This window comes from Haliotis rufescens, unplaced genomic scaffold (genome assembly GCF_023055435.1).
Source record: "Haliotis rufescens isolate VD_foot unplaced genomic scaffold, xgHalRufe1.0.p SCAF_5, whole genome shotgun sequence".
Lineage (NCBI taxonomy): Eukaryota > Metazoa > Mollusca > Gastropoda > Lepetellida > Haliotidae > Haliotis > Haliotis rufescens.
Window position 1 is genome coordinate 43,475,045 of NW_025964223.1, and position 25,404 is coordinate 43,500,448.

Consider the following 25,404-nt stretch of genomic DNA (forward strand, 5'->3'; position numbering starts at 1 on the left):
ATAACAACAGTTACGCTCTTTTTCAGTTCATTATCATTTGCAGAAGCCCTCGGTCTTTTCAACTGCCCTCCTTCGTCGGGCGGTTAATGGAAGACCTCAGGCTTCTGCAAATGATAATGCCCTGAAAAATAGTGTTACCCTTATAACAACCATTTAACACAGAACACATAGACAGAACAAGAGGAATGTGTTTGATTACCTTGCAGCCAAACTCTCACATTAATTATAATCACAAAATAATAAACCAAATCCATACTGAAGTAATGCTAGAAAAAGTAAATGCCAAAATGGCAATCACCAAATATTTGGCTTGTGATGTCTTTGGGTGGTAATGATAATGTTACTGGTTTCTTTGAAATGACAAATATCAGCAGTGTTGATACAAAATATTATAAAATAAATAAAAGATCAAAACTGTATGATACATATGCAAATATCACAGATGTGTATCGCAATTTCACAACAAACTGAATGATATAATTAGAAATAACAATGCTTTCATGTTTGTAATTCTGTTGATAAAGATGATATTGAAAGACAGTTATTCAATATTGTAAAATGTACTGTTAGCCATAAAAATGTGATTCATCAGCAGCTTATTTATAAGAAGGTCCTCAGGCTTTCTGTATCTCAGTTGGAAGGATACTCATCAGCAACCATAGAGCATAAAGTTTGAGCCAGGATCCTGGCACAAACAAAGGGATGCAACTCTGCATAGCAAATGTGTCCCCTTAGACCATAGACTTATGTTTATGTTTTTTCTTTTAAAACGTTGTGACCTATGCCTCAATACAGTATCCAAGGGTAACAGCACATTATGAACTTATATATATATATATATGCACTGTCAATACTTCAAGGGTTTGTATACTCTAGCCTCCTCCATCATACTGAATATATTGTCAGCTTTGGGGTGTTGTTGGTATTTTTAACCAATGAATCAAGCCACGGCCTGTTTCTAGTAAGTGGGAAACCAGTGAGTACTCTGACCAATGAGAGTTCAGCTTACATCCCACACTCTTTCTCACTTCACATCGTGTCGTATCTGCCATATCTATAGATTTGTGGTATCTTCTCTACACACTGCCTCCATGTCAGACAATGTTGGTGATCACACGACATGGGCCATAGCCTTGTGGTATCTGTCCACACACTGTCTCCATGTCAGACAATGGTAGGGATCACACAACACGGGCCATAGCCTTGTGGTATCTGTCCACACACTGCCTATATGTTAGACAATGTCAGGGATCACACAACATGGGCTATAGCCTTGTGGTATCTGTCCACACACTGTCTCTATGTCAGACAATGGTAGGGATCACACAACATGAGCTATAGCCTTGTGGTATCTGTCCACACACTGCCTCTATGTTAGACAATGGTAGGGATCACACAACATGGGCCATAGCCTTGTGGTATCTGTCCACACACTGCCTCTATGTTAGACAATGGTAGGGATCACACAACGTGAGCTATAGCCTTGTGGTATCTGTCCACACACTGTCTCTATGTTAGACAATGGTAGGGATCACACAACATGAGCTATAGCCTTGTGGTATCTGTCCACACACTGCCTCTATGTTAGACAATGTCAGGGATCACACAACATGGGCTATAGCCTTGTGGTATCTGTCCACACACTGTCTCTATGTCAGACAATGGTAGGGATCACACAACATGAGCTATAGCCTTGTGGTATCTGTCGACACACTGCCTTTATGTTAGACAATGGTAGGGATCACAAAACATGGACTATAGCCGTGTGGTATCTGTCCACACACTGCCTCTATGTTAGACAATGGTAGGGATCACACAACATGGGCTATAGCCTTGTGGTATCTGTCTACACACTGTTTCCATGTCAGACAATGGTAGGGATCACACAACATGGGCTATATAGCCTTGTGGTATCTGTCTACACAGTTTCCATGTCAGACAATGTCAGGGATCACACAACATGGTCCACAGCCTTGTGGTATCTGTCTACACACTGTTTCCATGTCAGACAATGGTAGGGATCACACAACATGAGCTATAGCCTTGTGGTATCTGTCCACACACAGTTTCCATGTCAGACAATGGTAGGGATCACACAACATGGTCCACAGCCTTGTGGTATCTGTCTACACACTGTCAATGTCAGACAAAGGTAGTGATCACACAAACTTCATGAAGGAGTTGGTCTCATTTGACTTCTGTTATACACAACCCCATGTCTACAGTTGACTTAAAATAGACACATATCACACTATCCTGCAATGCATCAGTATGTACTCAGGGATGAAGGAGGGGTGCTGTGTATTCATCCATGCTATGCATTGATGATGGTGTACAATTACAACTGGATCCTTTGCTACATTGTCTGAATCGAAATAACTTACTTTAACATGCTCAGTTAGCTACTCTTTAAGCACAAGTCATAATCTCCCCAATATCAATGACAACAGACCACATTGATTGATTGATTCCAAACCTTCACCAAAAACAAAATCCAAACTTATTGCCATAGAACAAAACAATGAATGATATTATGCAATTCCATTTATGGACGAAGAACTGACAAGATTTCAATAAAGGTCAAGGTCATGACTTCTTTACAGGACGGAGGTGAAGGACAGCATTAGGGGTCAGGCCACATTCGTCCAAGGTTAAAGAGCTGTCATTGTAGATCCGATGTGGGTAGGCAGACATAATCTGGTAGTGAGGTAAACCATGTCTGAAATAAAATAGTAGGGTGACTTTGAAGAGATGGAATTACAATTAGGGCTCTGTCAAGTAGAAAAATTTAGACCCGAGTACCTGTTTCTCAAAATCTGACCAGGAATCGAGGATCTGATTTCAATGGTAATATGCCACACAGTCTTTTTTTCTTTCTCTTAACTGAATCAAATTACATTCAGACACTGTGTGGCTCCACTTCAATGTCTGTCATACTGGTGTTAGAGAATACATGTGAACCAATGATCATAGAATTCAGGTATGTCTGAGGGCATAATTTTGCACAGCCGATAGTGGTGCCTTAGGCAGCTGGGACACCCATGAATCCCCCCCACATTTCCTCACTCCCCCACCCCACACCCTCCCTCACCATCCTCTAGCCTTATGCAGTCCATCAGATGTCATCATGATCTGTTCGTTAACTTAATCGTAAAAGGATGCACAAGGTAATTATACCCTGTGAAATGAGAATGGTATATCTCACCGAGGTATCCTCATCACTGCTGGGGGCACGGGGGGCCCAGTCGTCTAAGGCGCAACGATTTGCCGTGCAGAGTTGCGTCCCTTGGGCACGCCAGAAACCTATGATTGTGGGTTCGAATCCTGGTTCGCCCCGATTATGTTTGTAGGTTTGTCAGCACCATACCCGTGCTTGTGGGTTTCAGCTAAGTGGTAAATGTCTGATACCTGCATCACTTCGGGCTTTACTCCCACATTAAGCTGACACGCCGTGATGTAACTGGAATACTGTTAAAAGCGGCGTTACGTCCAACTCACTCATCACTGCTTATAAGGTATTACATCCAGATGCCCTGGAAACCAACAGTAGTTTATTTCTCACTCACCTTTGTTTATTCAAGTAGAGGCGGAGATCTCCCACGGTGTTTTGGAACCTCATCTTGATTATATAAGTCTGGTCCCCAGACTTGATCCTCAGCGTGGTAATATCTCGGGGTGTAGCTGGGCGACTACCTTCGTCTGCCTCCAGCCTGGGAATAGACACAAATCTCTCAACGTATTTATATGCAGTGAAAAGTCTAGGTGTGTAAAATCTGATTTACCACCATTTTTAAAACAATCAGACTGCACACAGACATTTGTCTAAAATGTACTCATTCAGATCTCATCATTGCAAGCGTGATACACACTGCCCTATATTAATTTTCGAGTTGCACTTACCTTTTCTTCATCTCTGTCGTCACAGCAGTTTCCACGACAACAACTCCACTGCTGGTCCTGCTATCTTTGCCCTGAAGCAGAACATACATTGCTCAATATTAAATGACCATACAGACATCTCCAAACAGGTAGCATCAGCTATGCTTAGGGGCGGTCGGGTAGCCTAGTGGTTAAAGCGTTCGCTCATCACGCCAAAGACCCAGGTTCGATTCCCGACATGGGTACAATGTGTGAAGCCCATTTCTGGTGTCCCCCACCGTGAAATTGCTGGAATATTGCTAAATGCGGCGTAAAACCATACTCACTCACTCACTCATCTATGCTTCACAGGTTTGTATACACATTCCACATCACCTGTCACAATATTTTGGCTTCCATGCAGTAGGTTTCAAGTTATAGGTCTCACAAATGTTTATGTGAAACATATTCTAAGTAAAACAAATTAATAATAGCCATAGTATGTCAGAAAATCCAAATGTTGAAATCAAACTTCTCACTGCACCTCTTAGAGAGTGAGTGAGAGAGAGAGAGTACAGTTTTACGCCGCGGGGGACACCAGAAATGGGCTTCACACATCGTACCCATGTGAGGAATCGAAACCCAGGTCTTCGGTGTGACGAGCGAATGCTCTAGCCACTAGGCTACCCGACCGCCCCACACTATTGTATGGTTACACACACTATCACGATAACAACAAACCTGGTGAATGTGTTCTCCCAGTGAGCTCCGGATGTCTATAACCTTCCCTTGTTTCACCACAGATGATGGCAGTTTGTTGAGAAACTGTTCAACAGTCAGTTGAGGCCCTGTAATAAACACAAATAAAAATAAACGTTTTTTTAGCAGCTCATATAATTATGTTAACATTGCAACAGATAAGAAACCTATGTTTCACATAGCTGTACACTGATAACACAGTATGTTTATCTCCAAATCAACAAGAATTGATCATAAAAAGATGTGTTTTCTGACAAAGAGGTCAACTGTACCTCAAGCTTTCCTTGGAGAGATTCGATTGACATAGGTGTACCTCGAGATAAGCATTGTTTGGAGAGATTGAATTGCAACAGCGGTGTACCTCGAGATAAGCATTGTTTGAAGAGATTGAATGGCAACAGAAGTGTATCTAGAGATAAGCATTGTTTGGAGTGATTGAATTGCAACAGAAGTGTACCTCGAGATAAGCATTGTCTTGAGTGATTCGATTGCAACTGAGGTGTACCTCGAGATAAGCTTTGTTTGAAGAGATTTGATTGCAACTGGGATGTACCACTAGATAAGCATTGTCTTGAGTGATTCGATTGCAACAGAGGTGTACCTGGAGATAAGCATTGTTTGGAGAGTTTGACTTCCAACAGAGGCGTACCTGGAGATAAGCATTGTTTGGAGAGTTTGACTTTCAACAGAGGTGTACCTGGAGATAAGCATTGTTTGGAGAGTTTGACTTCCAACAGAGGTGTACCTGGAGATAAGCATTGTTTGGAGAGTTTGACTTTCAACAGAGGCGTACCTGGAGATAAGCATTGTTTGGAGAGTTTGACTTCAAACAGAGGCGTACATTGCGATAGGACTACATTAACATAATCCATGTACAACTCACCTGGTAGTTGACTAGTGACCTCGCCGGAAAACTCGGACGAGGCGTTAGAGGAGAGGTCGTGATGCTGTACAGCCTTGTCCAGGTTGCTTGGGACCAGACGGGATGGCTTTGTGTCGCCACCCAACATCTGCCCAGCACCAGTAAACAGATCCTCACGACGCTTGTCATGGAACGATACCTTCCGTAAATCTGTCACCTAAAACAGTTCATTGTACAGTCAAGTCCTGTGAATCCAACATGGTTGGCTGCATATGATAATGTCGGATTAACGAGTATGTCGGATGAACAAATTAAGGAGTATCTTCATTCAAATACACAATAGATCAAAATACAAACACGAAATAAAAAAAATAAAAAATAAAAGATTTATTTTTGTTATATTGTTGAGCTGAATATGTTTTCTGATGATGCAACCTCTAAAGAATAACACAAAACTATTGTTACGGCTGTATGACTAATTCAATATACTTTTGAAAGCATAGTCTGGAATGGAAGTCGCCAGTTTGAAACTAGTGCCTGTTAGGAACCAAGTCTTGACCAGACGAACAAGATCCTTACCATTGCGCTCTTACTTTATGTAAGGGATGCTGAGAACATATTTCCCCCAAGAATCCCAACACGGATCCTAGTTCATATCCAGGCACCGATCCACAAAGGATCTCAACCCTTGGGTTATTGTTAGCCGAATGGGAGTTACAATCATCTTAGCGCTAAGTCTATTTGTAGATTAGGGCCCTGATCTTTGTCAGTAAGGAGTTACCTTAAATGGCACGCCCTCTGGATAACGGTTTTGAAGTTCTGAGGGAAAGTAGCCATCAGTGAGATCTTTGACACACAGCTGTGTTTCAGGATCAGAGAAGGGTCGGAAAGGCCCCTTAAACAACATGATGCCATTTGCATAGAGGGTTAGGGGAATTGGATCCTGAATCTGAAAACATACAGCAAATAGGAAATACTAACATAATAACATACACAACCACATAACAATGGACAAAATATCCAATAATACAATCATAAATTCAAACATTCTATTTCAGAGACAGTCGGGTGTTCATTTAGAACCAAGGCATACTCATCACAGAAAATTAAGCAACTAAAATGATTTGGTATTGTTTAGCGGATAACTTATTCATCAACAAAAGATGCAACTTTCTTATGATGCAAAACCACAATTGAACTGTATGCACCCAATTACCCGAGAGCAGCAGACAGATTCACTATACAATACAAAGGTCAGGTGCCAAAACACAGAGCATTAGTAGTGCCATTGGTGAGACATTATCTCTTACAATAAGGCTAATCTTTAACTGTTACATTGATAAACATCAAAACATTCTTGGTAATGTTCAGACAAAGATTTTGGTATTTTGAATGGTTTCATTCAAACATACAAGGTAAGACCATTAGGCGGGAGCACAGCACCCCTTTAACAGATGACAATGGTCCAGCTTACCCTCAGTCGAGCTCCATCTGTGGTGTGTTGGATCTTAGCCACCCCCTCACCAGCCAGCACATTCAAGTCCTGGATGTTTTCTATCAAACGGTCATAGTCCAGGTGGAATGCAGGAGTTCTTGACACTGATGACCCTGAAATAGGATGAGGACTCAAGGACTGGTTGATGGAGGTCATATCATGTCAGAAGCAGGGCTTTGGGTTTCAGGCTGTATCAATCAAGAGTTGGTTGGTTGGTTGGTTGGTTGGTTGTTTTTTTAACGCCGCACTCAGCAATATTCCAGCTATATGACGGCGGTCTGTAAATAATCGAGTCTGGACCAGACAATCCAGTGATTGATATCATGAGCATCGATCCACGCAATTGGGATCAATGACATGCATCAACCAAGTCAGCGAGCCTGACCACCCAATCCCGTTAGTCGCCTTTTACGACAAGCATAGTCGCCTTTTATGGCAAGCATGGGTTGCTGAAGACCTATTCTACCCCGGATCTTCACGGGTGGGATCAATCAAGAGTGCAATCGAGATGGAAGCAGTGTTCTGCTAATGAAGGGGGTACTGGGGTCCTTCAGGTTTGCGCCCATGGTACTTGAATTGAATTGTTGTGACAAGAAACCCATGGCTTTCATGGGTAAATTCAAACAATGTGGAATAAATCACAGATGTTTCAAATAAGGAGAAAAACATATTGAGTTTTCAGACTTGCAAGTCTTATTGATAATTTCATGCTCATAGGTTTGAATTCAAACCAACAATCGTAGCTCTGGGTTTCAAATGTTAACATTTCAGCCTCAAATGATAACATTATAGCATCAAATGATAATAACATTTCTGCACACTGACTACTCAAAACAGCCAATCTAAACCACTGGTTTTCCAACACTGCAAATGCAAAACTGTTACAGATAATTTTCCACAGTACTCTCTGTCTACATGTATTCAAACAGTTGTGGGACAGACATATAACATTATTTACAATGCATATATATTTTTTCTGACATGGGCACTTTATATGAAAATTTCAAATATTCCAGAGGTACGCCTATACAACACAATGTTAAAAATGTAGGCTTTTTTTATAATTTAGGGGCTAAAAGCACAAGGCCCCCACCCTAGAATTATCCCTATTTATATAGGGATTCAACCTTTGCTGGTCGTAAGAGGTGACTAATTGGATCCAGGCTTGGTGACTTGGAGGATTGCATGTCATCGTATCCCAAATGTGTGGATCGATGCTCATGATATCAACCACTGCATTGTTTAATCTGCCATCATAGAGCTGGAATATTGCTGAGTGTGTCGATAAACAAAGAAACATCTCAGCTTTAACATCTTCATCAATTGATGCAAATCCACAAATTAACCATTTTAGAGAAATTAATGAGTATGGGTAACATGTTGACAGAAACAGGGCCATCATCAGGATGATGAGCAGCGATCAGATGATCCTGGCACAGTGAGTTGGGTTTAACGCCGCTTTTAACAGTATTCCAGTTATATCACGGTGTGTCAGCTTAATGTGGGAGGAAAGCCCAAAGTGATGCAGGTCTCAGACGTTTACCACCTCGGTGAAACCCACAAGCATGGGTATGGTGCTGACAAATCTAGAAACATAATCGTGGCGAACCAGGATTCAAACCCACAATCATAGGTTTCTGGTGTGCCCAAGGAACGCAACTCTGCACAGCGAATTGTGGCGCCTTAGACGACTGGGCCACCTGTGCCCCCTCCTGGCACAGCTAAGGTGTTACAACAATATGCAGTGAGTTTCGATGCCAAAGACCATTAGAGCCTCATGTGAATTGTCTGCTTCCTGCCTACCTGGCCGCCAGGCATCGTCCTCACTGCCCCCACTGGAGTAAACGTCCTCGTTATACACGTCAGACTCGGGGTCAATCTTTTCCCCCACCCATACCATGCCATAGTCAGACAGGAAGGCCTGAAAAAAACATTACAGACATAATAAAACATTAATTCCACAGACATATCATCAAGAGACACTCCCCAAATCTTCCCAGGAACGTGACAACAGAGACCGCTGTACTTGTTTTACCTCTGTCAAACTCTTATGTAATAGAACCAAGGGCTCTGTAGCTCACCTTGCTCAAACTGTATTTGTATGTTGAGCCAATTATTATTCAAAATCAATATCAAATATCAAAATGCACACACCAGTTATTCTTCAATATTTTTCATCAATGAACTAATTTTTGCTACATGATATCATCATTCAGTATTAGAGAAAGAAACAATTGTAAAATATTTTTAACAATATTTCTGTTTACATTTTTTATCGGTAATGCCTTTTGAAGCAATTACCATATATTGCTGTGTATAAGGCGAGTTTTTAATACCTAGAATTTGGGGGCCTAGCAGAACAGGAAATACAAATTAATCTCATTAAATTAGATTATTCTGTTGATGTTTTATCTCAAATTTCAAATTTGTATTGACCAAGTTTAATTCTTACGATCTATTTGTTTCCCTGAAATCACTGAAGGAATAGATGTAACTTTTTTCTGCGGAAGACAAACACACTTTTATTTCAAATATAACGATTGTGTATGTGATGGTGATGTACTTCATTCTGATTCGCTTTATAGATGGGGTTCATTAATTAGCATAAGTTTTGAAGGCTTGTGCAGGGGGGTCGCCCCAGAAGTGGGGTCGCTTTATAGACGGAGATATATGGTAAGAGATCTTTTGAAGACTGGACTCACAGATTCAAAGGCTTTCTGAAGCCTGTGAAACCTTGCAGAATCCTTGACACAAACTGACACTCCCACTTCTCGCCTGACGAGCAAAGAAAATAACTGCCAACAAACTTGCCCCAAAATAGTACAACTGAAAACCCAAATACATGTAGCTGAAACCACAAAAATATATTTAAGCTAATGCCACAGAATTCTGGGAATATTTTATCCTAAGCAGCAACAGAAACTAACATTTTTAGTATACTAGTCCTTATAATGATAACAAATAGCAAAACCCCTAAAAATGACAAATTTCCAAGTGATACCTTCACTATTGGGCAGTTTTTCAATGACTATAGGACTAGTGCCAATTTCTAATGCTGCTAAACAATTTTTATAACCACAATTCTTTAATGCTGTATAAGCAATATCAATGCCATGGACTTGGCACAGCTCAAGAGAAAGACTTTTTAGGCCATTCCAAAGATACTCTGCATGAGGCATTGTAATTCATTAAGCATTCATCCAGGTGACACTCAGAAAGATACCAGAATACCCCAGGCCTTCCCTTAATGCCTCCAATCATGGTATACGTTAGCTGATAGTAACACCTCTTAATAGCTGATTGCTGGACAGCATGAATATTTCATGTCAAGTTGTAAGGGCAATTAATTCTAACCCGTGTTGTCATACAACGGTCTAATCAACAGTCTTTTCGTTCAAGGCTTGAGAGAACAAAAACATTGTTAATTAATGAAGCTTCTATGAAAGACTGAAACTTATCTGGTATGAATGCTATTCTGAACCTTTAGCACGCACATCAACAGACTGACTCTAATATCTTCGACCTACGTAAAGCCCTTTAAAAGTGAACTAAATGACACAGTTCTAATGTGTTGTTATTGCAGAGGTACTAAAACTATTTAATGTAGATTGAATTAATTCCTTGTTTAACAGAACTGAAGAAAATGAAGAAAAGAAGAGAGAGACAAAAAGAAGAAAAGGGGTTGAATTAAGGTTCATGTTTACACATACATACACAAAGATGTTAAAAAACATATTTTCAATCAAAAATGGACTTCAAAAACATTTTTTTTTTCACTTGTGCAAAGTAAAGGGAAAACTTATCCCCTGTACTCAGTTTTCCATTCTTGTAGGTGAGGTGAGGTGAAATGGGGTTTAACGTCGCATCCAAGATTATTGCACTTATATAGCGACTTATATGTATGTGTGTGTGTGTGTGTGGCTGCTTGTACTAGTCTGGAATGATGCCGATTTATAGTGCTAGCTCACTGAGATACCATGCCACAGTTTAACATGAATACCCCACTCAGACACAGTATACTAAACTCCGAGCCGACAAGTCCTTGTTTTAGCCCCTTAATGCCGAGCGCCAGACAGGGTAACAACAAGTACCATCTTTTAATGTCTTTTGGTATGACGCGGCTGGGGATCGAAACCAGGACCTTCCGCTCTCTGGGCGGATGCTCTACCACTAGACCACGGAGGCGGTCTCCATTCTTGTAGGGATTACAGCATGACAGAGTAAGGGCTGGATCAATCCAATCTAAATCAAATCTCTTGCCCCATTATACCTGTCTGTGTGAAAATCTAAGGACACCTCCAGGGGTCGAGGCTCTAAATTCTTGGTACCAGTAAGCGAAGAATTTAGACAAACATATCTGATTTCTGACTTCAAAATGAATTTAGTTGGGGAGTTCCAAATGCAAAATAATAAAGACATGCTTGTGTATTGTGGATATTTTATACACCCTGTCGTCTCTGAGTGCCATGGCATGTTATTCCAAATGGGTATACAAAATCCAGGGTATTTAAGTGTTTGGTTGTGGTTTTCTTTGCTAAAATATAAATATCCGAATCAAGGTGGGACAGAAATTACACAGAATCGTTTTGGATAGCTGACATCTGATTTCCTCAGGAAGCCATGCATCTTTCACTTAGATTGGGCACACCTATAGAGGTGTCTCCAGATTTTACAAACTTGTCGTCGTAATACCCTATATTGCATAAGGTACCATCTAGCTATTTATGCCTTCCAATAAATATGTCAGTGAATGGGTCAAGATGTTAATCATAATAGATTGGAGACAAGATATAATACAGTGTAAAATTTGAGGATGGCCTTTTTTTCAATTAATGAATGTATGCATATATGGATATTATTATATAAGCATGTGTGTCATACTGATTTTATGATTTCCTGAGAGAGAGCGAGGGAAATACTTGAATTCATACACAAGTTTCATAAAATCAGTGTGACACACATGCGAGTGTAATAATTTCTTTAATAACCATTATTTCTTAATCCTTTGAGCTCCCCCATAGAAAAAGGCCATCCGGATGACGGAAACAATACACAAGTGTACGGATGAGGTGATATTTGCACTATTTGTAGTTCGCATACGATTTTTCTGATCCTATGGGTAATAAATCTCTATATGTACCTCTTATGTCACTGATTGCAGCCTGAGCATAATAAAGTTCAGTTCAGACACAGGTGAACCACAAATTTGTTCTAGTCTTATCAATCGATCATTTGAAAGTTACACACGGATCTGAGCCATTTAACTGAACATTGATATTATCATTAGGATCATGTATGCCCAGCGTCTGCAGCATCGGCCTCGTACTTTCAGTAAATATGATGTTTACAGAAAACATTCAACTTCATAATATCACAACAAATTTGTCAGTGTAGCCACATCTTCCCTAGGCAAGGGAGTTAACTGACCATGAAAGTCCAGTTTCTACCCTTGCCGAACTAGGCTGGCATATCTTGGCTCGATCGTCGCGCCACCAGTGGCTATTACAAGTTTTTTCCCTTCTATGTCCATCCAACTGACCAATCAGATTATACCCAACAAAAAGCCAGCGCCCAGTCAAGACAATTTGATGGATAATCAAAATCTATATAGCAATAAAATAGGTCTTACTTTGAGGAATGTATCAAATCATGTGACTACCTAGATTTAAAACATGAAATATCTGCTGAAGCTGGGTTTGGTGGACATGCTTTGCAAATCCTGCATGGCAGTTTAAGAACCAGATGTCAATTTCGTTACACGATTTGAATGGAATATGCAAAGACTCGTTAGTCCAGCTAAAATATAACTCCTTGTTCCAGCCTAGTTTGGCAAGGGTGGAAACTGGACTTCTATAGACACTTACTCCCTTGCCTCGGGAAGATGGTGTAGCCAAAATTGATCAGACTACCCAAGTGTTTTATGTCAACAATGGTCAGTTCCACATGTAATGAGTTCCATCCGGAACAAATATAGCCAATGTAAATGTATTGTGGAGAGATTTTCCTCACAACAACAGTTCCATGGGAATATTTCCCCTAGAGAGAAATAATACAAAGGAAGAATTTCCCAACAGGAACAGATGTTCTTTGACATGTACACAGGTTCCACTGTATGTGATATGGTTCATAAAGAATATGAATGTCAAAAAGTCATTCTTCAAATACCTCCATCTCATGAATCTGCTGTTGTAGTAGAAGACATTTCTTCTCCAGCTCCTGAACCCGCTCACCAGAGTTACCTCCCCCTGAAATCAGATAACCGACATCACTTGACACAGTGAAATACATATGTACCTGATAAAACACTGTGCAGAGTTACCTTGGTTTCAGTGTATGTTCCACCATATACTTTCTGGTATTACTACAAATACTTTTCTTTTCAGAATTCACAGATTCAGGCCTTCCTATCTGTCAGCGTGAAATGAAGAAAAACTTGTCTCATTAACATTCATATAGTGAGAGGAATTTGGCTAAGCGAAGTGAAAACGAAAAAGATAGATCACAAAGCTGTATTCCTTGCCAACAAAGCCATTTGTAATGGATACGTGTACGGCTTCTGTTGGAAGCGAAAGCACTGGCATCTTAAGCACCTCATTGGTTTCTGTGAAAAAATGCTTTTAATTAAGATTCCGCTGCGGATGTCTTTACATATTAAAATATTTCATTGTGTACCCATTTTTACGACTTCCTAATCAAATAATGCAGCCTTATAACAAATGCATCTGGAATAAGATTCAATTTTCTTCATTTCACTTTGATAGGAAGGCCTTTGTAAGTGCTCAGTCAAAAAGACAATTCTGTACTTCAAACACATTCAAAGAGATATTGTTGCGTATACTGGGATAAAAAATATGTGTCTTATTGGATGGACCTGTGAAGATCTGGAGTAGAATAGGTCTTCAGCAACCCAAGCTTGCCGTAAAAGGTGAATATGCTTGTCGTAAAAGGCGACTAACGGGATCGGGTGGTCAGGCTTGCTGACTTGGTTGATATATGTCATCGATCCCAATTGCGTGGATCGATGCTCATGATGTTAATTAATCCCTGGACTGTCTGGTCCAGCCTTGATTATTTACAAACCGCCGTCATATAGCTGGAATATTGCTGAGTGTGGTGTTAAACAACAAACAACAACAAACTGTGATAATGATTATGCTTCTGGTCATCTATGGAGTTTTTGTAATGTGATGATTCATTTGTACTGTAAATTGGGGACAGTATTACGGCATGAAATTAGTGGATAACAATAACCTTAAATGTGTCTGGAACGTATTGCGACAGCCTTTTAAGATTACCAAAGATCAATGCTACTTTTGCACGTGAAGTAGGACGCGACATGATGAAATTGTAACTCAGTGTCATTCAGTGATTTTTAAACTATAGATACATGTGTTGTAGTTGACAAGGGAGGTTGGAGTAACGTGTTTATCTAACAGAATAGAACCAGTGACGTATGTCTGGATTACTTGGTTCATGTCAACAACTTGAGTGAGTGAGTTGGGTTTAACGCCGCTTTTAACAGTATTCCAGTTACATCACGGCCTGTCAGTTTAATGTGGGAGGAAAGCCAGAAGTGATGCAGGTCTCAGACGTTTACCACTTCGGTGAAACCCACGAGCACGGGTATGGTGCTGACAAACCTAGAAACATAATTGGGGCGAACCGGGATTCGAACCCACAATCATAGGTTTCTGGCGTGCCCAAGGGATGCAACTCTGCACAGCGAGTCAACAACTTGACAAAGATGTGGAAGGTTAGTGAACTTAGACCAACTAGAATATTGACACTGGGTGACCATGTGGAATAAGAGAAACAAGATGTGTGGGGTTATTTATTTAATCATGCACCAGCTGGCTTGACAACGTGTGGCAGTGAATTCAAGAAATATTCCTCATTACGTCCTTTGTTTTTTGTTTGTCTGCAATAATAACTGCGTCATGAACTATTGTGAGTGTGTGTCGCTCGCAGTTTTCTCAGTACTTTTCTGCTTGCAAAACTTTCCAGATTTACAGTATATGTGCTCTACCTGAACCTGAATAAAAAATGGAAAACATAGCCACACTAACACTGCATCCTCTTACAATTTGATGACAACTTTTGAACATGTAAAATAGTTGTAGAATGAACAAAAACTTGTGAGGATCACATCCAAGGCCATATTTCCATAGTCTGTGAAAACTCATATTTACTAATGCAACTTAAGCAAAGGAAAAATAATGTTCATACAGTAGTGTATTCTTGAAACAAATTTCCTTTGAGAAATATCCATTGGGAATCACAACTTATCATGTGAATATAGAGGCATGCATCGAAAAGCATGAACTATTTTTTCATAAACTGTTTTCCTTATGAAACTAAATATTCCAGCAAGAAATTGAAATTTTGCACAGATAGCTGATTCAACTCTGTACCCCAAGTCAACTTATGAGAACATTAAATGCTAATGTTCTTGGTTTAAGATACCAACATTGTAAAGGACCAAGGGAGGTAACTCTGATTTTCACAATGGTATCCACTTCAGCACTACGACTTGTCATTGTACTTGATTTATGAACACAGACCCTCTTTCTTGTATTCATAGCCACTAATACTGGAAAATTGCTTCATATTTGCAGAACTTCTGCAGCAACCAGCATCATCAGAATCACCACCACTATCACAAATAGTCATGTATACATACCTTGGGCTTTTTGGAGGATCTTCAGTTTGTCCTCTAACAATCTAACTCTTCTGTCCTGAAATGACAATAAGTTAATAGATAAATTGAACACCCTTATAGTAACAAACCTCCAAACAAAACTTTAGCAGAATCCAACGCAGCACAAGTAAAATATGTGAAATGTTGATGACAACAGACCAGGCCAGGTGAGCTACAAATTTGTAACTGAGTTTCCTACCTTTTCTGCATTTTCTTTAGTCTGATACTGCAACTTTGCTTCCAGGTGTGTCACTCGAGACATCATCAGACTAAGCAACTCACGGTCCGAGGGAGCTGCATGACGTAGAAAGAATATTAAAAAACATATTAAACTAAAACATTAACTTTCCATCAATTACTTTGCTATCTGTGGAAAAGAAGTTAAAATAATGAACCAATATTTGTTCATATTAAATTCATTATTATTGACAATACCTAATGGTTGGGAAGAAACATTCAAAGCTGATTCAAGATGACGTTGCACTGTGAACATGCGATGCAGGTCTCAGACTTTACCACGTTGGTGAAACCCATGAGCATGGGTATGATGCTGACAAACTTAGAAACATAATCAGGGCAAACCTGGCATTCGAACCTGTGATCAAGGGATTCTAGGAAGGCTAAGGGAAACAACTCTGCACAAGGGCTGCAACTCTGCACAAGGGACGTAACTCTGCACAAGGGCTGCAACACTGCACAAGGGATGCAACTACAAGATCCTCACAACGATAGCCCATTCACCGAGCTCTCTGTACTATCGCTGCCACCAGCCAAAACTCCCCACTGTGGCAGGTGACCACAACCATGCTTGGAGTTGACTGACAAATGTTTACAAAAAGTGATGACTGCCGTGATGCCGAATACTCAGTTTAATTATTTTCTTTGTTTGTCAGTTTGAATTTCTATTTCATTCCACCTATCATGTAATTGGTATAGTCAGAATGTAACGGGGAAGTTGAGTGTTTTACCGTTAGTCTGCAATCTTGAGAAGGAGCTTGATGCAACTATGCACAAGGGATATAACTCCTACCAAGGGATGCAACTCCGCACAGCAAATTGTGGTGCCTTTGATGACAGGACTACCTTTGCCTCCTGAACCTTATTGTTCCAACAGAATCATTGTTGGCACCATGTTCTAATAAATATCTTTCTGCTTGTTTCAAAATGCAGATCAGTTGCAAAATACTCACATGCACTGGGATGCCCCTGATCTCGACCTGGAGAGGTCCCTGAGGACACCTGTGATGGGTGGCGGCTTTCTATTTTAGGCAAGCCTCCAACGAAGGGGTCACGCCCTTTCATTCTACTGGAGGCCATTCCTGTCGTAACTTCATCCAACAGCTTACTCTCATCCTCTGTTGACAAAGAACATGCCTACTCATTGCCCGAACATAGCATTCAGTTATTCATGATAAGTCAAGACCTGTGAGGCACAAACAGCCTTGAATACTGTGGATCTGTTGAACATGTTGACCTGTCTCTTAGTCACTGGACATAATGGAGTGTTTCAGTTTCATAACACTGTCACATTACTTAGGTCATTTGGTCCCAGATGAATTCTGTTATCAAATTATCAAAAATCTGAGGCTAAAATTACAAAATTCTGTTGTCAATTCTGCTGTGAAAACAACCAATCCCTTTCACAAATTAATACAAACTCATTTTTCGAAATCTTGAAACAAACCCAAAACAAAATAATTCCACAAACTGTCATTACAAAAGTAATACAAACAGTTATCATGGTTATCACTGGAAAAGACATAAAATTATGCAAATAATTATGCATGGTGTCACTGATATTTATTTATGGTTCGTTGTAAACAGGTATTATGTAGTCATAATACCACATGAATGTTTAAAAGTGAGAATTATTAATTTCAAAATAAGTTTTATTGTAGGACTCATATTTTCTTTGTTTGAATCATTTGTTAAATGTTTGTGCATCTTTTGAGTGCAAAGTTTTATAGAAAAGCTTCAAAATATTGAAAATTAGTCCATTGATTGATAAAAGAGGCAAATTCAGCGATTGTTCTGCTATTCTGCAGTAAGTTACATTTTTGGCAAATCTTTCTGGAATCACACAATTTGTCCATGACTGACATTATAAATAACCCATTTGTGACTTCTTCCCAAGAACAGCTTAATGGATGAGGCTGGAACTTCTGTTTGGTGCTCCACATAATAACCATGCTAAAGTTTGAGCAAGGCAAAATGTAATATTTTGTTATTTTCTAATATGATTTACATGGCCTAAGGGAGCTTAAACATGCTATTGGCAAGTGCTTGTATGCATTGCAGCAGTAGATTTCAATATTGAATATTAAAGTCTTTCCTGGAATTTGTCTTATTAACAATCTAATCAATTGTATCTTTCTTCCTCTTTAAAAACGTAAATAATTAAATAAAATATATTTAGTAAGAATGAGGTGAGGTTGAGAACATACATCAGCAAACAAACAGATATCAGTAAACAGATATAAACAAATACCTGAATAATCTGGATTTCTGAAGGGCACTGGCCTCTGCCTGTCAACATAGATGTATCATCAAAAACAAAAAACAAACAACTTGGATTATTGCACAGTCATTATATCATGTTTCTTTGTTTGTTTGTTGTTTAATCCCGCACTCAGCAATATTCCAGCAATATGGCGGCGATCTGTAAATAATGAGTCTGGACCAGACAATCCAGTGATTGACATCATGAGCATCGATCCACGCAATATATATTACAATATGTATAAACATCCAAAAGTGAATCCATAAACATGATTATGAATATTATGAAGTCAGTCATACTCTCAGTTGACAAAAAAAACATAAGATGGTACAAGTGTACGATGAAACAGGAGAATGATTTGTCCCGATGTCAAAAATTATCATTGCCTCAGGCCTGAGGGCAGACAGACAAGCTCCTATCATGTCTATCACAGACACTGAAATGCGGACCCGAGGCAAGAGAGTTAACTGACTTTAAAAGTCCAGTTTCCACACTTGCCGAACTAGGCTGGTATAATGGAGTTACATTTTGACTGGACTAACGAGTCTTTGCATAGTCCAATCAAAATCGTGCACCGAAATCGAAATCCGGCTCGTAAACTGTCGTGCAGATTTCGGTCGATTGCAGGATTTGCAAAACATGTGCACCGCCAACTCGTGTCAGCAGATATTTTCCAAATCTTTTCATGTTTTTAATCAAGGTGCTCACGTGATTTGATGCATTTCGCGATGTAAAATCCGTTTTATCACAATATAGATCTTGATCATTGATCAGATCATCCTGACTGGGTGCCACCATTTTGTGTGCAGCAAACGCAAGTGACACGAGAGGTGGAATCTGATTGGTCCATAGACATAGGAGAGGCTTAGAAGGGACATAACTGGTAATAGCCACTGGTGGCGCTACGATCGAGCCCAGTAATTCCAGCCTAGTTCGGCAAGGGTGGAAACTGGACTGTTATAGTCAGCTAACTCTTTTGCCTCAGGAAGATGACTACAGATAAGTCTGTAGTGTCAAACAATGGCAAAAACTCATTTTGTAAAGATATAGCATGCTCAGTGTTCAAACCAGAATATGTCATTTGAGACGAATCATGATGTAAACATGGCAGATTCACACACTAGTAAGAGTCTTTGGCATCCAGTACAGAGAGATTCATTTACTTCATTGTCAAATTTCTTTGAGAGCCTTTTCCATGTTTCCAAATTCCAAAAGCTCTGTGACCACACTCATATTCATTGGACCAAATTTTATTTATTTAGTGTGTTTTTCAATCTCCAGTTTCAGAAGAATTATAATAGTTTTTACATAACTACTTGTTAACTTTTGTTATAATCTGTTGTCATGTACATTGACTGACGGTCAATCTCAACATTACACTCATCTCACATCAACAGTAAGTTGAGCCTGTTGTTTACATGTCAATTTGAGATATCCAAAATCAATGACAGGGCATTAAAGTCCCATGATCGGATTCAAACCACGGACCTTCTGATCCGGGGTCGGACACCTTGTCAATGTGACCAAAGAGATTAACCCAGTCAGCAAGCAGACAAGGAAAGGATGTTAGCTGTTGGATGACTCCTCGCCCGGCTACATACTACTTCAACAGAAGGCACCCAGGCCTAATAGTAGGGTATCAAGATTTAATTTGCTCAAATATCATACGAACATGTTCAGCCCTTCATTGGGCATTAATGTAGCATCCATAATACTTCAGTCCAATGATGGGATTCAACCCACAGACCTTTTGATCGGAGGTTGGATGCCTTGTCCACATGACCAACCCTTAGCCTCAGATCTAACCCTTCAGGCGGGCTGTTAATAGGAGGAGAGGTACCTCTGAACTGAACATGCTGCCTGGAGTGAATATTTTAATGCCATCAGTATGATTTCTGTTGGCAAGAATGCATTCTGACATTATGGAAAGGGATATGCACGACCTCATTCCTTAGTAACGGCTTCTAAGTTTTTCAAACACCATTTTTGTCGCCTTGCTAAAATAACGGGGGGGGGGGGGCTTGCCCTCCTTACAACAGCTTGAATAAAATGCTTTCATAAGTAAATGTAATGTATAATTACCAAAGCAGATTCAAAATGTTACATGTTCGCTGAAAAGTGGCTCTGACCAATGTCACTGCTGAGGTTGTCGCAAGCCATTATGGAACTTCTATTTTCTAGTACTTTTTCGATGTTGATGTCAAAATTTTTAAGCTTATTTATCGCATTGATATTCAATTCCAACCATACAAGTGCAAGCCAGATATTTTTTCTGCTTATTTTGAGCCTTATTTTACAAATAGTGATGCTTTACGTGTAGAATCAAACAAACATAGCGGATAGATATCCAGTATGATCATGATAATGTGTATACCTTTCTGTTATTAATCTTAGAGTTTAATTAATAACTATACTAGTATACAACACCGATAAATTAAAAAACGTTGAAACATTAGATGAAAAAGCAAAATAATTAAGAACAATGTTTGGACAAAAATTGTAATAAAATCAAGTTGAATTCGTTCTGATTGTGATCATAGGCCTTACAATTTCTCAATGAATGCCCACTTGTAACTTGGTCACAGTGACCCAGGTTATACTTGTAGCTACCATACTTGTAATATTGGGCACTCAACACTCACCCACTGCCAGGCATGAAAGGCGCTTTATGAGATTTCCTCAGGCTTGACAAAGGCGAACTCATTTTGTGCTGACCTCTGCTATCTTGCAACTCTTGAACACAACTTGGTGACAGATCAGCTGTCAATGAGTGATGGTGTAGCAACCCTCTGTTAGAGACGAACTCTTCCCCATTACACGATCATGTAACCGTAAATACTCATAAATCTAAAAAAAAATAACTCGTGATTGATAAACTGTCGCCCTCTTTCCTTTAAAAGGCCTAATTATGCTACGTTATGCTCAAACGCTGATAATTATCCTCCGTCGCTATGCTTGTTTACATCCAAGGACGCCATGCTGAAGTATTCGTGCGTGTTGCGCATGCGTGGAAATCGGTGTCGAACACTTTTGTTACCCCAGTCAATAATGGAACCGGTGATTACCAGAGGTGTACGCGCTATATTTGATCGTTTGATCTGTTCACGTCGAACAATAAATTAGCTTTTCCGTAAAAAAATATTTATGTTAAATAGATTCAAGGTCAATTCAAGGTATGGATGATAATGGGTGATTTATTTTCTTAAATTTCAGCTTATAAAACAGCACGTAAATATACTCTTAATAATACAAGTGAGATTGTTTGTTTGTTTGTACGTTCGTTGTTTAACGCCGCACTCAGCAAAATTCCAGCTATATGACGTCGGTCTGTAAACAATCGAGTCTGGACCAGAAAATCCAGTGATTGACATCATGAGCATAGATCTACGCAATTGGGATACGATAACATGCACAATCATAGTCAGACCCGATTTTGGTCTCCTCCGCCCAGAAAGCGCTGGGAATTTTCTGAAAGTGATGTAAAACCTCACTTAGTCACTCAGTCGAAGAAGGCACATTTCTTTGTAAACCTTACGTTGGGCTCAGATCAAGCATTCATGCGTTCTCTACTAACCCTTCAGTGTTCCAGGACAGAGACGTTGTTATAGAATGGGAACCTTATTTCAAGAACAGATGTTATCATCGCCGATCATTTCTTCTTCTGGAACTGGAAGTTCAACTGTTTTGTATGCGTGGGAATTTTTGGGCGAATTACGACCACTGATTCCACTTTAAAGACCACTGTTGAATATGAAATGTAATCTGTCAGTTTAGCAATTTATCCTCCTTACATTCTTAATGCACAATGCCTTGATGATTACATGTTGTAGATTGTGGCGTTATGCGTTATAGTGAATACAAGGATAGACGAAGAAGAAATTAAAATTTAGAAGTGATACACATAAAGAGAATATATGGATGTCAACTTCTTTAACATGAGGAACACAACGTTTCGGAATACATGTATATGCTTACTCTTTCATCAGGTGAATGAATGCCAATAGACAATGGAAGTCAACCCTTGACAGTAATTAGCGCTAATAGTATGGCAGTCAGTACTTAAGTTATCATAGATAAGTAATAGGTAATTAGCGTAAAGTGTTGGCTTCCATTGTCTATTGCTTGTCCCCTATCAGCACCAATCATCTATTGGCTTCCCGTGTTAGTTTCTACCCTTTGTTATTTTCCACCTTTGTTATCTTATTAATTTTGTTGTCCTTACATATACACATATATATGCTCTCTGCCTCATGGCATTCATTCATCTGATGAAGGAGTAAGCATTTACTCCGAAACGTTGTGTTCCTCATAAGAAAGAAGTTGACATCCATATATTCTCTTCCTTAAGCATTTTATATTCTTTTTTTTCTCATGATTTTTTTCCAAACCGAGTGGGTAGGTAGGACTTTATAATTGTCTGTTGTCATTTTACAAATCAACAAAAGTAAACAATTCTAATGTACCACATGACGTCTTTTGGCCACGCCCCATCCGGCTCGAAGACTGGGAGAGGGCGTGCCTGAGACGATGGTGATAACGACTATACCGTCCCATGTGTATAACACACGCGTGCGCAAAATGGAATTCAGTGAAAACGAAATTTAAGTTGAAAAGTTCCTAAACGATGTTTAATATGTGAAAACAATCAAAGGGGAGGGCAATTGTATAGGCACAGGAGCTCATGAGAAACATGTCATTTATTCTAACAAGCCTTAAAACAGAAACGTCTCCTTTCTGCGATTAGCTTCCCACACAATTCAGTCATTGCTACTGAAGCTGTTTTGCAGTAATTTTTACACTGAAGACACTGCTAATTACTGTCTACAAATTGAAAAAGTTGAAAGAATGATGTTGGATGATAAAAAAAATCTCACCCTCGTGTCTTTTGATATCAAATATATCAACACTCGTTGATAAAAGTGGCAAAAATCCTCGGCAAGCCTCGGAATTTTTCCACTTTTATCAACTCGTGTTGAATTATTTGATATCAAAAGACACGTGGGTGAGATTCTCTATATATTATTTACAAATGAAAATATCATAACCATTAACATCACATTATAATATATTATTGCTTTCCCGCGCCCCATAATTGCTATGACCATGAACCAACTTTTATTTCTTCGTTTAGACACATCTTCATTTCCATATGAGTGAGTGAGTTGGTTTTAACGCCGCTTTTAACAGTATTCCAGTTATACCACGGCGTGTGAGCTTAATGTGGGAGGAAAGCCCGAAGTGATGCAGGTCTCAGGCGTTTACCACTTCGGTGAAACCCACAAGCACGGGTATGTGGCTGACAAACCTAGAAACATAATAGGGGCGAACCGGGATTGGAACCCATAATCACAGGTTTCTGCGCAGCGAATCGCGGCTCCTTAGGCTCCATTTCCGTATGATCCCACTTTGTATTGAAAGTGGTTGTCAACGTTTTATGGACTAGTATTTTTTTTTCCCTTTCGAAATAACAATGAATCACGAAACATTTATTTATTCACACCGCATGATATAATTTTATTTTTTTTATTTTAACTCCATGGCCTCTGGGATATTTATATCAGTTTTTGATGTTATATTTTTTGTTTCATTTTATGCAAAAACTGTTTTGTATGATACTTTTTAACGATTAAATTGTTGTTTTCGTTATTATTTTTACGTTCAGTTTGGCAGTGAGTATTAAATACAACCCCTGCAATGCATATAAGACACGAATGCGGAAGTGTTCCCAACTTGGTCATCGTATCCCCCTTGAAATGCTGCATCAACTTCTCTCATACATTCGCCTGGGCATGAAGGGTGCATGCATGATCATCTTCACCCCCACTAAGCCCGCCCGCCACCTCACCCCACACCCCCACTCCTCACTCTATATCATGTGGGCAGCCCACTCAGTTACCCCAATCATCACAAACCCCACGAAGGGTACCAGTGCCGGAAGTTGGCTGAACAGTGAGCGCCATGTTGATTTCTTTGTTTCGTGGGATGAAGGTGATGCTGGAGCCGGGTTGGCCATGGCTGCTTCTTCTCTCTCGGTAACTGAAGCAAATGTGGGCATGAAATATAACATGGTTGTGGTATTCCTTGTAAAGAGATAAGTCAATAGAGCAATCCAGTTTGTCATTGTACATCACTATTACATTAAATAAAAGTCGTACATATTCCCTGATCCATGGAAAATACAAAGCATACTCCAGGATATAATTGTCCCCATTTCCAGCCTCGATCTGGACGTTGTGCACGTGAGTAGTACCAAGTGTATAACTGAGACACTGTCTCAGTAATCATACTAATCTTTGACTGCTTGCTTGATGGAAATCATTAAATATCAGTTAGACCCGTGGAGATCAGGGTTAGAATAGATCTTTAGCAACCCATGCTTGCCGTGAGATTGTAAAATTCAGCATTTTAGTCGTTCTCAACACATTCTCAAATACTAGGGCGTTGAAGTATTGGTGTACATTTGTGATTGACGTTATTAGTGTCATGTGTGTACATGTTGAATGACCAAAAATTGACGGGACCCGTGAAGATCCGGGTCAGCAGCCCATGCTTACCGCAAATGGCAACTTTGCTTGTCGTAAGAGCCGATTAACAGAATCGGGTGGTCAGGCTCGCTGACTTGTTAATGTATGGCATTGTATCCCAATAGCGTGGATCGATGCTCATGATGTCAATCACTGGATTGTCTGATCTAGACTTGATTATTTACAGAACGCCGTCATATAGCTGGAATATTGCTGAGTGCGACGCTAAGCGAAAAACAACAAAAATGTCAGTTAGTGGACATCCGCCGTTGATTGATTTTTGAGTCAAATTTGCTAGTATTGCCAACTGAAGAAGCAGAAAGTCACTCACCTGCAAAATAATTGTTTTCGACATCAGCATTTGCGATCCATTTGGTTGCTACATCCTGAGGCGCATTGCAGGTCATCTGACTGTACAAAATTGTAGTTGGCGATGTTCACTTTGGTCATGTCGACGTCTCTGTACATGGAAACAGGGACACGGTGATGGATGAAGGACTCGCAGTTCCATCTGGCGTCCATCACCAGCCGCTCACAGTTGGTCTTCAGATGACGGTGCTCCTCCCAGCGTCTGACGGCTCCAGTCTCCGCGTCCAGAACCACCCACTTCCAGTGGTAGTTGACAGAACAGTCCAGAACAGTGTGAGCAATCCAGTACCCGGACTTAGACGGGTACTCTCTGGCGCGGATGGCGTTCTTTGGCTCACA

At 39.9% G+C, this 25,404-nt stretch overlaps 1 protein-coding gene across 1 annotated transcript; it reads right to left on the reverse strand.

Annotated features, from left to right (window-relative positions):
• Positions 1-833: 833 nt before the first annotated feature.
• On the reverse strand, positions 834-21,151 carry LOC124140025 (UBX domain-containing protein 11-like). Its single transcript, XM_046507362.2, has 14 exons — positions 20,815-21,151; positions 18,161-18,198; positions 16,863-17,027; positions 15,872-15,966; positions 15,655-15,709; positions 13,140-13,219; positions 8,778-8,895; positions 6,954-7,087; positions 6,261-6,428; positions 5,501-5,696; positions 4,600-4,706; positions 3,901-3,971; positions 3,567-3,710; positions 834-2,719 (listed from the first exon to the last, which is right to left on the reverse strand). The coding sequence occupies exons 1-14, from the start codon at positions 20,874-20,876 to the stop codon at positions 2,587-2,589; spliced, it is 1,566 nt and encodes a 521-aa protein (XP_046363318.2). The 5' UTR covers positions 20,877-21,151; the 3' UTR covers positions 834-2,586.
• Positions 21,152-25,404: the final 4,253 nt, after the last annotated feature.

What these genes read in the sequence shown, in the direction of transcription:
- LOC124140025 (XM_046507362.2), bottom strand. Translation starts at nt 20,876, where the DNA reads ATGAGTTCGCCTTTGTCAAGCCTGAGGAAATCTCATAAAGCGCCTTTC. An exon ending in CTAAAGAAAATGCAGAAAAG is followed by an intron (nt 15,710 to 15,871) that starts GTAGGAAACTCA and finishes TTGTCATTTCAG; the next exon opens with GACAGAAGAGTTAGATTGTT. An exon ending in CAGATGGAGCTCGACTGAGG is followed by an intron (nt 6,429 to 6,953) that starts GTAAGCTGGACC and finishes GTATGTTTTCAG; the next exon opens with ATTCAGGATCCAATTCCCCT.